General features: G+C 43.3%; 1 protein-coding gene across 4 annotated transcripts in view; it reads left to right on the forward strand.

Annotated features, from left to right (window-relative positions):
• Ift140 (intraflagellar transport 140) overlaps positions 1-13,626 on the forward strand; it is a 93,578-nt gene that overhangs the window by 39,520 nt on the left and 40,432 nt on the right. For all 4 annotated transcript variants that reach the window (XM_013517666.1, XM_005391568.1, XM_013517668.1 and 1 more), the window contains exons 15-18: positions 1,787-1,917; positions 4,792-4,972; positions 6,933-7,064; positions 11,892-12,091. In XM_013517666.1, the coding sequence (XP_013373120.1) occupies positions 1,787-1,917; positions 4,792-4,972; positions 6,933-7,064; positions 11,892-12,091 (644 nt within the window). The remainder of the gene's footprint in view (positions 1-1,786; positions 1,918-4,791; positions 4,973-6,932; positions 7,065-11,891; positions 12,092-13,626) is intronic.

A 13,626-nucleotide genomic window follows, 5' to 3' on the forward strand; every position in this document is an offset into this window, starting at 1 on the left:
TTTTGGTTTTTCTCAGGTACCAGGAACCGAACTCACGACCTTGCGCTTGCCAGGCAGGCGCTTTTGCCGCTGAGCTAAATCCCCAGCCCCTCCTTTCTCTTATTATCAAGGATTCTGATACAACTTCCTCATCAGAGCACCAGCCAGCCTTTAGCCAAGGGAAGAAGGAGTGAGGGAAAACCACAGTGGTAACAGGGAATACAGAAGAGAATGAGTGCGGGAGATGGAGGGCAGTATGAAGCCGCAGGGAGCAGCCCAGGAGGCTAGGTGAGGAGAGGCCTGCTGAGGGAGGGCAGGAGGAATTGGGGCTGTGAGCCCGTATGGAAAGATTTCCAGGAAGCAGGCAGTCTTGGGCCTGAGGCCTCAAAAGTCAATATATGCACTAGGCAACTGAGTTAGAACCCGGTATGGACCTTCTCTGTTTCTGTTGCTTCCCTACTCCCACCTGACCCCAGAATTTACTGAGCATGTCCAGTATGCAGGATACTGTGCAGGTGCAGCTCTCAGAGATGAGTCCTGAGGGCCCCTCTCTGCTGTGCCACAGGTTCTTTCTCCCACTTCATCTACTACTAAAACACTGACTTCAGCTACTTACAGCTGCAAGGTGCCCTTTGGAGGTGCTAAGGTATTTGTTTCTTACAATAGTTTCTCTAATAAATTGAGATGAGATTCACATAATATAAAATTAACTATTTAAATTGAACAGTGGCACTATACTGTTGTGCCTCATCTAGTTCCAAAACATCTTCATCACTGCCAAATAAAATTCTATACACATTAAAAAAGTCACTCCCCAGTCCCCCTTCTCCTTAGCCCCTGGCAACCACTAATCTGCTTACTCTCTCTATGGACTTGGCTGTTCTGGACATTTCACAGGAATGGAATCATACAGTAACTATCCTTTAGTGACTGGCTTCTGTCGCTGAACGTCATGTTTTTCAGGTTCATCTGTGTTGTAGGAGGTGTCAGGGCTTTACTCATTGTCGCTGAATGCTTTTCCTTTATACAGTGGACTGTGTTATTTATCCATTCTTTTTGGTGTCTTCCCTTTCTTGCTCTTGTGAGTGGTACTGCTGTCAACTTGCAAGTGTAACCATCACCACAGAAAGCTCCAAAGGTCCAACTGGGCAGCATACACTGAGCAGCGAGCAGTGTCTGTCTTCCCTTACATGGCAGATGTGTCCAGGCCTCAGGATGCTCCTTCCCCTGGTCCTTATGATGAATCATTACATACTACTTCATGTGCTAGCCCCAGAATGGGAACAGCTCCTCCTCCATCTTCATGAAGTTTATTTTCACTCAGCTTTGTGAAAGTTGTTTCATCAGAATCCAGATTAATCTATGTCAGCTAAGAAAACATTGGGCAATGTTTTAGATTTGTTTTATTTCTTTGAAATTATATAGTAATAATTTGAGCTGGGCATGGTGACACATATCTGTAATCCCAGCACTCCTGAGACTGAGGCAGGAGTATCAACTTGAGTTGAAGGCCAGCCTGGGTTACCAGTGAGTTCAGAAGGCTAGCCTGAACTTCATAGTGAGATCCTGCCAAAAGAAAGAGAGAAGGGGCGGGGGGAGAACTTAAAAATTGTTTCAGTGGGATAAAAGGAAGTTGGTGTTCAAATTATAAATTTTGAAAGTGTGCCACTCCCTAGAGGCTGGTGTGGTTGTAGACGTGGCTGGTGGGTATATTACCCTTAGGAAATGTTGTATAGCTCCTGGAGCACACCTCACACAACAGGGGTCCAGGTTGCTCTGGAAACTGTCTCATCTTCTCTTCCCTCAGGCTGACAACACTCCTGATTCCAGAATCTGCTTCTATGATGTTGAAATGGACACAGTGACTGTCTTTGATCTCAAGACTGGGCAGATTGATCAGAGAGAGACACTACCCTTTAATGGACAAGAAACTAACAAGTAAGATTGTGTTTGGGAGGATTTTGTAGAAAAGATGTTGAAAACAGTATTTGCTTACTTCTCATCATTTGGATAGGTCATTGTTAAGTTGTATTTCAAACTTCAGAAGACTTTACAGCAGTTGCTAGTAGCAAAAACAAAAAACAACAACAAAACTTCATAGAAGAATCACAAGTTTAAGTCCACTCTAGGCAATTTAGCAAGACTCTTTCAGAAATTTTACACAGGCCTATGGGTGTAGCTCAGTTTGAAGGCCCTGGGTTTAATTCCCAGTCATGCAAAAACAAAAACTAAAAAATAGGGCGAGCATGGTGGCACACACCTATAATCCCAGTTACTTGGGAAGCTAAGGCAGAAGTATCACAAGTTTGAGGCCAATCTGAGCAATTTAGCAAGGCCCTGTCTCAAAAAGGACTGGGAAAATATAGCTCAGTGGTTGAGCACCCCTGAATTTGATCCCCATTAGCACAAAGATTAAAAAAAAAAAAAAAAAAAAGGAAACATCCTTGGGCAGTTGAAGTAGATTTTAGTCTTACTCTCTGTCTTCCAGAGTTAAAGTTCTGCAATTGATTGAGTAGGATATGAACTTCAGAAGGGCTCTAGCCACAGTATCTGTAAAAACAACCCAGGAGTCACAGGTCAGAAGGCAACAGAGAAGCCCTGAAAACCACTGAGGTCTCCAATACGAGGGAGGGCACTTGTCTTTGTTTTGTTGTTTTTACATTGCCAGAAATCAAAGCCAGGGCCTCACACATGCTAGACAAGTACTCTACCACTGAGCCACACCCTAAGTCTAGGACTCTTGTCTTCGTAGAGAATGTTTCTAGAAAAAAAATACGGTTTTTCTTCAGGAATTTAACATAGCATATATTTGTAGTTCTTTCTGCTATTGAGAGCGTAGTCATAGGCTTCAAGGTTTTGTTTTTTTTTGTTGTTTTTTTTTTTGTCGTTTTGAGAGATGGTTTTGCTATATAGTTCAGGTTGGCCTTGAGCTCACTTTGTAGCCCAGGCTGGCCTGGAACTCGCAGCAATCCTCCTGCCTCAGCCTCCAAAATGCTAGGATTACAGGTGTGTGAGACTTTAAGATCTTACAGTACTGTATTTCACTGCTGTTTGATTCTTCATAAAGTAAGACAGGAAATCAACAATATGCAGCATGCTGGATTTGAGTCTGTCTCCTTGTCAGTGGAGAAACAGCACAGAGAAGTTATCTTCAAAGATAGAGGGGTAGGATGACAGCCAGGATGCGGTGTTTGTGTGATGAAAATGCAGAGCAAAGAAGCACAAGTAGAACTTTTAGGCTTGGATGGGTTTTTCACAGAAAATCAGAGGAATTAGATTTTTGGATTCAACAGCTTGTTAGTTCTGTCATGTACTATACTGCTTTGCCATTTCTGCTAGGTTTCTGTTGTTTGTTTTTTGGCAGTGCTCTGGATGCAACCCAAGGGATCACAGGTGCTAGGCCAATGCTCTACCACTGAACTACACCTTGAGCCCCACTGTACTAGTTCTAACAGGTCCCTCCTGTCCAGGGCATTTCCTCTTGTCCAGCCAACCTAAAATCTTCCCTGCCTCTCTCAACCACACACTGCCTCATCAGACCTTCTCTGGAGCTGTTTTTCACTGGGTAAACTTTGCCTCCCAACCCTGATGGCATCCCCAGGTGAACACTCCCATCTTCATTTCCCTTCCAAATGGCTCCCCATCCTCCTTCAGAACATATGCCCTTGAATGTCTTGGGTGCACCCCACTCTCCAGAGTTCCCTTTTTCACCACAGCACCTATCTTCTCAGCCACCCAGGTTTAAAAGCTTGGAACTAACCTTTCCTTTAATCCCTACTATCCAAGTCCCCAGTTTTTGTTTTCAGTGTTTTGTTTTATGAAATGACTTTGAACTCATGCCTTGCTGTCCTGTCCTTCCATCTGCTTTGTGTCCTGTACCGGACCAATCTGGTCCACAGTGTGTGTCTGGCACTCTGTGGGTACTCAGCAAACACTCAAGCCAAAACACTATCATGTCTCCCCTGCTTTCTGCTCATGCTCAAGGGCGATGTGCCCATGGGCACATCTCTGGTGTTGGTGTAGGTAGCATCTACAAGGGATGTTCATTTTCTCTAGGACAGGGTCCTGTGCAGCCTCCACAGCCCATTGAGCCTAGCAGTCCCTCCACCCAGGCTTACTACACTTGTCTCCTGTATCCAGGCACCTGCCATCTTTTGAGGTCTTATTCTTTGTCATCCAGTTCATTTAGTCCCCCTACAATACTTTAGGAAGTTCTGGGCCCATAGAACATGGAATTTTAGAGAGGAGCGTGTCCACGATAAAAATGGGCAATGTGACAGGGTCCCCGCTAGAAAAACCAGGTCCTTACTGAGACAAGTTGATGCTTCCCAGCAGGGGGCACCATCCTGCTAGTCTTTTCTGTTTCATTTTGTTTTTTGCTTTTGTTTGTTTTTTTAACAGTAGGAAATTTTATTAGAGAAAAGGAATGGGGAATAGGAATAGGAATAGGAATAGCTCTTGGGAGACAGGAGGGATCCCAAAGGGGTTGCCCTATCCTGCTAGTCTTGGAAAAGATCCCTTTAGGGAAATTCCTGGACCCTTCATCTGCCCTCCACAGTCCAAGCATCACATTCTGTAGTTCCTCAAATTAGACTACACCAGGACCCTTTCGACTAATTCCTAATAATCTGAGAGCATCTTCCAACAGGATGTATGGCAGTGTGAGGTACAAAGGTGCTCCAGAGACAGGGTGCCTGCAGAGGGAGGCCTCAGTCTGGGTACAGTAAGCAAGACGCTCCAGCGCGGGTGTGAGGACATGAAAACAAGACTGCTCTCCTCAGAATTGGGGGTGAATCTTCCCTTCTCTTTTAGGAGCCACATCTTCACAGATGAGAGACTGACAGATTACATTCCCATAAGCCATTACTGGGATCAGAGTGAACCCAGGCTCTTCGTGTGTGAGGCCATGCAAGAAGCGCTGGGAGCCCAGGCTACGGGAGACAAACAGCCCTATGCTGAGGAGGCCACCACAGTATCTACCACTGTGCACATGGTAACTGTTCACCAGACACAAGGTCTTCATAACATGTCTTATGGGAGAGTTACTAGGAATATCCATTCATGCAGAATAGTGTTCCCCTCACACCACTCATTGGAAGTAGTGTGTCTATAACTTGAAAGTGATTCTTGTAAGACAGCAAACAGACCTATCTTAAGCCAAGTGGAAAATCTTCGGTGTGGAGTATCTTTCCTCTCTGGTTCCACACTCCTGTCTGGTCTGGCTCCAAATATTGTTTTCTCGGTTCTCTTGTTATCTTAGCTATCGCATATTAGAAACAGTTGATGGGAACCAAGCCCTCAGTGCAAGAACACACTATGATTGAATCTGAGGCAGCATGCTATATTCAGTTTATCCCATAGCATGAGACAAGGCAGGCTCCCCAGTGAGACAGCTTCCTCTTCTCAGTCACTGCCTCTGTCCTCATCACCAGCCTCTAGAGAGCTTCACAGTTCCATGCAGGTACACTCCCAGGACCCTGGAACTGCGTCCTACTAAGGGATAGAACTTGTCTGACACTTCCCAGGTCTTATGTCGTGTGGATATCAGACATTCTTGGGAAATAATCTAACCCATAGGACCTCTCGATTTTACTCTCAGAGTAATCTGTAGGATGAAGTAGGATTCTCAAGTCAGCAAATCACATCCCACCATGGTTGTGTCTCTAAGGACATGTCTCTGAGCGAGAGGCATTCCCTTCCCCAAGACAGTAGGAGTCTCATCTCCCTAAGATTATCTGTAGCCAATATCATTACCCAATATTCTCAGAAGTAAATCTGATTCTTGATCCTAAAACACCAGTAAAATGTATTGAGGTAGCTTCTATGTTATTGAAATGAAGATAAGGGGCTGGGGATTTAGCTCAGCGGCAAAGCGCCTGCCTGGCAAGCGCAAGGTCGTGAGTTTGGTTCCCGGTACCAGAGAAAAACCAAAAAAATAAATAAATGAAATGAAGATATAAAGAACTGCCAGAAAAGTTGTCTTCAAAATAGAGGGCAGCACTGGGTGTAGTGTTATCCCAGAACTCAGGAGGTTGAGGCAGGGGACTGCTACAGGTTCAGGGCCAGCCCATTCTACATAGTGAGTTTAAGGCTAGCCTGAACGACATAGCAAGACCTTGTCTCAAAAAAAAAAAAAAAAAAAAAAAAGATAAGAGGGCAGTATGTCAATCCAGGGAAAATCAGAACAGCAAATGATAGCTAGTGAAAGATCAAGACATGTATGTCAGTGGGAAGGTTATATCCATTTGATCCAATATTTCTGTCTTCAGTGACAGTGAGTGCAGTTGTGAGAATTCATGATGCAGTAGCAAGGAAAGGTTCTATATTTCCTTCACCCCAGTTTATTTCTTGCCCAGGAGGTATTGCAGATCAGAGAAGGCATTGCTTCCCTGGCATTTCTTGTTTGAGTCATGTGTTACAAAACCCAACAGAACATGAAGTTTCTTGGTTGAATACTCCTTATTCCTTGAAAGCAAAGTAATGTGTCTTTTCGTTATCATTGCCATTGTTCATGTATGAATCAGAGTAGAGAAACCATCTTATTAGTACATGTTTGTAGTACATAATGTTTACATTCATCTTAGGGGGTAAGTATATGTATTTAACACATTAATTCTTCTTATTTCCTTTCCCCCTCCCTCCAAGAAGTTTCCATCACCAACTCAGGTGAGACTGATGGTCACTCAGAGTCTGGTGGTCATTGACCTATGGGTTGTATTGTTCTGGAAGATGTTGGGTTCTTCCAAAAGGGGTAATAAGAGCTGAGAAATCCTGATAAAGATGGATGTGGCAGCCACACACCCTGAGGAAAAAAAGAAGACTGCATACTGGCACTCCTCTCTGTTTTCTTTGGATTATATAAATATGCTGGCAGTGAAAACAGAAATCAGAAGGAAAGTAGAACATTATACTGTCTAATTAAAAACAGAACAACATTGTCCTTTCTCTCCCAGGAGGATGTTTTGATTTTGTCATTCTTCGTTTCCGAAGATCATGGCTTCTTGCTCCATGACAGCTTCCCTCGACCTCCTGCCTACCAAACCCTGCTGGGAATGGAAGTGCCCCATTATTACTTCACAAAAAAGGTGTGAATACATGAAATCTACTGAGTAATGTTGTTCTCTTTGCCTAGCAGGGGCTCTTCCAAGCATCTCTAGGGTTCTGAGGGTGAGTAGCACACCGGGGTTCCCAGATCATCTCTCATTAAGCCAGATCAGCATCTGCTATCATTGGTCACCAGAAATGCAATGAACACCACAGTCTCCCGAAGTGGGAAAAATTATTAGAAGTTGCTTTGCTCTCAGGGTGGACAGAAGTTATACTGATGAGCAGTATAGCATGGTATTGGTTGGGCCAAGATCCTATGCAAGAAAAGGCCCTCTTGTTTTTCCTCCAAAGGCGTGATATCTTTCAACTTGTCTATCTTTTCTTCCTTATCCTAGCTGTTTTTCAAAAATTACACATTCTTAATCCCAGCACTTGGGAGGCTGAGGCAGGAGGATCATTGTAAGTTCGAGACCAGCCTGGGCTACAAAAGTGAGCTCAAGGCCAGCCTGAACTGCATAGCGAGACCCTGTCTCAGAAAGACAATAAATAAATAAGTAAGTAAATAAATAAATAAATATTACACGTTCTATGGCTGGGGATGTGGCTCAGTGGTAGAGTTTTTGCTTTGCATGTATAAGGCCCTGGGTTTGATCCCCAGCACCACAAAAACAACTAAACAAATTACATATTCTGCCTGGCATGGTGGCACATGCCTATAATCTTAGCACTTAAGAAGCTAATGCAAGGTGACCTCCAGGAGTTCAAGTCCAGCCTGGGCTACATAGTTTGTTCAAGGCCAACCTAGGTTATATAGCAAGACCCTGTCTCAAAAAAAAAATACCAAACAAATAGAAATTACACATTCCTATATTCACTGTATGAAATTTAGAAACTACAAGTAAAGAAGTAAAAACCAGTGACAATGCAAATCTCTGTGACCTGGAACCAGAGACAGTTACTGTGAAGGCTGGTGTGAATAAGTCACCTGCCCATAGTATTTTTTAGATTTTTGATAGAATGGCATCATTTTCTTCACACAAGAACACACACCCTAACCAGTTTACTCTAAACAAGTTCTTTACCTTCCCTGGATGTAGTCTTCTCATGTGCAAAGGTCCCTTTTATAGCTGAAGTCAAGTCAGTGTGATTCTGAAATGATATGCAGATAAAAGGTCTACAGAAAAGTGGCCCTTCTATCCTAAGACATCCTACATCCAGGTGCACATCCTCAGGCTATGAGTGATTTATTTCCCTTTGCTTCACCAAACAGTTCATTGTTCTCAAGCTCTGGAAGCTCTTAAATTATTTTTAATGGCCTTTCTATCCAGGAACCTGGCAGGCCTGCATGCAGGCTTAGCTGCTGCCTGACTGGTGCAATCAATGAGCCAAGCGTAGTGTTGTGAGGCTGGGCCCACTACTTCCACCTGAGCTGCAGCAGAGGCTGCGAGGCTTTGATCCCATGAAATAGGGACGCTGCCCTCTTTCTGGGTATATCACAAACATGTAGGCAACCTTCTATGTGTTCTACTGTTATTTCAAAAGGACTAAACAGTGTCAGCTTTATCTGGTGTTTCTGATTTTTTACATAAGATGACTTAAAATCAGTCTTAAAAACAAGCCTTGTGGGATCCAGGAATTTTAGCTTACTGATACAGCGCCTGCCTGATAAGCATGAGGTCCTGAGTTAGATTCTCAGTATAAAACAAAACAAAACAAAACAAAACAAACCACCTTATAGAAACAAAATGAACCCTATACTTTCATAATTTTGTACAATTAACATGTATTACTTTTGCAACCAGAGTTACATGACAGTAAGGCAGTGGGCATTTAGAGCAGAGAAAGACCTGCATCTTCTTTGTGGTCCCTTCCACGTGGCTGTGTAAACCAACCTAACTGTTAAGCAAGCCACACAGTTCCCAGCAAGTGTACAGGCCCCACCCAGGTTCTTCCCAGGTCCAGGTTTGCTTTAAAAGGAGTTAGCATAATGGACAGGAAGAACAGGGCAGGAAGACATTGCCACTTAGTTTGTGACAGTCACATGACCAGGTATATGAGGCGGGGGTCTCTGGCTCTGGGCTCTACTGGACTCCCAGTATAGTGCTACACACACTCAGAACAAGAGTGAGTCAGGGAGCTGAGCATGGAGGCACACATCTGTAATCTCAGCTACTCATAGAGCTAAGCAGAAGGATTATGAGTGCAAGACCAGCCTGAGCAACTGAGCAAGACCTCATATTAAAAAAAAAATAAAAAAGTGAGTCTGGGTGTAGTTGCTTCCATTGTTCCAGGTCACTGTATAAAGCAGTATTACATGACCAACCATTACAGGTTGGCATGGAAAAACTTTACATGTTACACTTCTACATGAATTAACTTATTTTGTTTTGATTTTTGGTTTTTTGAAACAACAGTCTTGCCATGTAATCCAGGCTGGCCCTGAACTCCCAGGCTGGCCTTGAACTCATGGTGATCCTCCTGCCTCAGCCTCCTGAGTGCTAGGATTACAGGTGTGTGCCAACATGCCAAGTTGTTTTTTCTTTTTGAGATATAATCATGTTATGTTGCCCAGATTGATCTTAGACTCCTGAACTTAACTGCTCCTCTCACCTCAGCCTCCTAAGAAGATGGGAGTGCAGGCATGTGCCACTATGCCTGGCTTTTATGTGCATTAAAATGGAGTTGGTCTTGGTAAAGACTGGGAAAGTCTTGGTGTGATTTGCCAAGTTCAGAGAGCCTCCTCTGTCAGTGCAGGTGGCCTTAATTGCCTTATTTTAAGTAGATTACTGCCATCAAACTGACCTTTTCTGAATTTCATTCTTATTCTGTACTCTTTGTGTCCATTAATTTCTCTATGATTTGAGAACTTAAAAAGTTGGAAACAATCTTTTAAATTCTTTTTATTGAGTTACTTCTAGTTCATTTCTTTCTGTTGAGTTCATTTAACACTGTAGATTTTGTTTCATCTACCTATTTATACATCTTTTCTTTGTGTCTCTCTGTCCCACCTGTCTGTGCGCTGTACTCATAGCTGTTGTTCCAGCAAGGAGGCATATATGACACCATTGTAAGTAGAGAGCCTCAGTTATAGTCTGTCACCTTGGCTTTGTTATTTCTTAAGACCCTTCTCTTCTGCATTTTAAGCAGTGTTGTGTGTGCGCTGACACTCCCCACCAACCTGTGTACCCACACCTGCGCCGACACTCCCTCCCATCCTGTGTCCCTTTATGTGCACCAACACTTGCCTCCTAGTATATGTACCCACTTGCACATCTGACACTTCTTGCCTAGCTTGTGTATGTGTGTACCCCAACATTTTGTCTTTATCCTGCTTACTCATCCATATGAGGAGCTTTCTGGGTGGCAGAGACACCAGAGCCAGCTTTTGGGGGATGGATTATTCAGAAATATTATCAGGGCTTTCACACTACACTATATCGTTTTCTTTTTATTTTGAGACAGGTTCGCGCCAAGTTGCTAAGTTATTCAGGCTAGGCTCTAATTTGCCATTCTCTTGCCAAGCCTCTCAGGGTGCTGGGATTATACGCACGCATCAGCACATCTGGCTCAGAGCCAGCTCTTTGTCTGAGTGGATGCCATGTTGCCAAGGCAAGCTGGACAGTAGTCGATGGACTATGGGCCTGGTCTGGATCTGTGACATATACAGCCATCTCACCTGATGTGTGTGGCCAGGATAAGCATAGTTGACCCTTATTTGCAACATGGGGAATAGTATTAGTTCAAACTATGAAGTGGTGCACACCAATAATCTTAGCACTTGAGAGGCCAAGGTAGAAAGACCACAGGTTTGAAGCCAACCTGGGCTACATCCAGTGTTCAAGGCCTGGCTGGAGTTCACAGCAGAACCTTGCTTAAAACAGAAATGAAATCTGTCCTTATTTTGATTATTTGTGTACATGCAAATTTCTCAGCCTCATTGGTTCCAGGTTTCTAGTGCTCACACATTATTTTTGAGGGTAAAGGGCTAGGGACTTAGCGGCATAGCGCCTGCCTGGAAAGCATGAGGTTATGAGTTCGATTCCTGGTTTAAAAAAAAATTTTTTTTGAGGGTAGTAGAGTCTGACAACTCTTAGTCCCCATACTATGGCTCCATGTGACCATAGCAGATTGCTCCAGGAACCAGGCCTAGTATGCTGTATATGTCATGACCTGGAGGAATGTTTCTTGTTCTTAGGGAGCCTCTTTGGAGGCTTACTGTACTAGGTTAACAACTCTACTGAGAAACACGAGTGAAGGGTACAGAACTCATCCAGGTTATGATTTAAGAAAATTCTTCCTGAAGTCAGGCCATTGTTCTTTAATTCTGAGAGACCTCACAGAGATGTACACGTCTGACTTATTTCAAGCTGGTAAAAAGTCTTTATGATTAAGAAAACACACTCCAGCTAGGTATAGTGACACACACCTATAATCCCAGCACTTGGGAGGCTAAGGCAGGAAGGTTACACCATTTGAGGCCAGCCTGGGCCTCATAGTGAGTTTAAGGCCAACCTAAACTACATAGCAAGACCCTGTCTTAACAAAACTAACTAAAACACTTCAGAGATGGGAATAATTATAGCCATTTTTAACTGTTGAGAATCTGACCTTAGGGAGTTAGAGGTTGAAAAACAAGTTTACACCTGGACCTGTTTATACCTGTTACCTGAAGCTAAGGCCCAAAGCTCTGATAATTTTCAGGGACCCTAAAGGTTTTCCAGGACCCTAAACAGATCACTTGAATACCTGGGTGCATCTGCAAATGGATTTTCCCCAGGACTGATAGCTATCTAGAGAAAGGGACTTAGGTGTATCCATTACCTTGACATGTGACCTGACAAACAAATGGGACCTTTGTTCTTCAGCCTGGAGAAGCAGATGGAGAAGAGAGGGTGCATTCTGAGCACCACCATATCCCCCAGATGGTGGCCAGGAGACCTTTACGAGACTTTGTAGGGCTGGAGGACTGCGACAAGCCCACTCAGGATGCTATGCTCAATTTCAGCTTTTTCATCACTGTGGGAGACATGGATGAAGCTTTCAAATCTATCAAACTCATCAAAAGGTAAGGATTCTGTTCACTGAGGTATCAAAAAGTGAAGTGCATACCTCTTAGAGTCTTTATTTTCTCTGTGTCTTCCTTCTCACTTAGATTTCAAAATCACTAATGCTTTTGTGATTGTATCATGGTGTATTTAATAATCTTTTCACTCCATGAGCTGCTGAGCTCAGGGATGCCAGGACATGTCTGGAGTACTCTGCTGTACAGCAGATGTATTTGGTAAAACTGGTGAACTTGGCTGTTGGCATCTGGTACTGGGAGCCTACAGGATATAATTTGTTTTCACGTATTTACAAGTATTCAGGTTACTTCCTAGTCAAAAGTTCATGGTTGCTAAATATTGTTAAAAGGTTTTCATAAGTAAACAAAACTAACATGGTGAAAAAATCCAATTAAATTGTAAAAGAATGTATGTGGCAGGCTGGGGATGTAGCTCAACGATAGAGTGCTTGCTTACTGTGTACAGGCTCTAGGTATGATCTCTAGTACTACACACACACAAAAAAGCTGTCATTCAAGGGCCATCAACAAGCACCACCTTCTTGCCTTCCTGAGAGAACTCAAATTCGTCACAAGAGCACTTGATAGATTTTAACTTCAAACGGGTAGAAAAATTATGCAAGAGTGACACTTTGGGAAAAGGTAAGACAGTTGCTAAGAGCAGCCATTATCTGCAAGAATTATTTTGTAATGCAGGAGGTACCTCATTTCACAACACCAATCTAATGTAGAGCCCTCACCCACTGTGTTTCTAAACCAGCAAGAGCAGGCTTTTATTGCAGTTTGAAGGGTCTTTTGCCATACTAGCTATGTAGACAAAGAGGAGACCCAGAGAGGCTGAACGGTATAGCCCACTGTCTGGGGTCACCTTTATTTACTATGAAATAATCACAGACCCATAACTGACCATATGGCCAATTCTAAAACTTTAGTGTACTATTCATAGTTGTATCTATAATACTAACAATTACTTTTAATATGTGATTGGAAATAAATATCCCTTGTAGAAAAAAGTCAAGTGGGAAGAAGATAAAAGCTACCTGCTTCCACTAGTGTGCTGTATTGTGGATATTTCTGTACCACATGTTATGTCATAGATGATCAGTCCATAGTGCTTTTTAGTCATTATCAGTCACTTTATATATTTTAAAGCACTGATCCATTTCATTATTTGTTCTGACTAAAGACAAATTCCTGGCACAACATGGGTTTCAGGAGCCAAGCTGATAACCTTCAGTTTGCTAGAAGGTTGCAATGAACAGAACTAGGTTTTTATTAGGAAAAGTGGTGGCCAGATGTCTGGAGGAATTTCTCCGTTTCTCTTGTTCCCTGCCAGTGTCAGTTCCAGTATTGGTTTCCTCTTCTGACAGATGCCTTCTGTGAGCTCCACCTTTTGATGGCTGTGGGGAAGCAGTACCAAGCTGGATCAGAGCAGGTGTCCAGCCAGGCACCAGAACCTGGTAACAGATACAGATAGGAAGTGCAGGGTTCTTTGGGCCAGTTTTGACCCCTAGGGTATAGGGTATAGATCTTAGATG

This window comes from Chinchilla lanigera, unplaced genomic scaffold (genome assembly GCF_000276665.1).
Source record: "Chinchilla lanigera isolate Chin_1 unplaced genomic scaffold, ChiLan1.0 scaffold00041, whole genome shotgun sequence".
Taxonomy (NCBI): domain Eukaryota; kingdom Metazoa; phylum Chordata; class Mammalia; order Rodentia; family Chinchillidae; genus Chinchilla; species Chinchilla lanigera.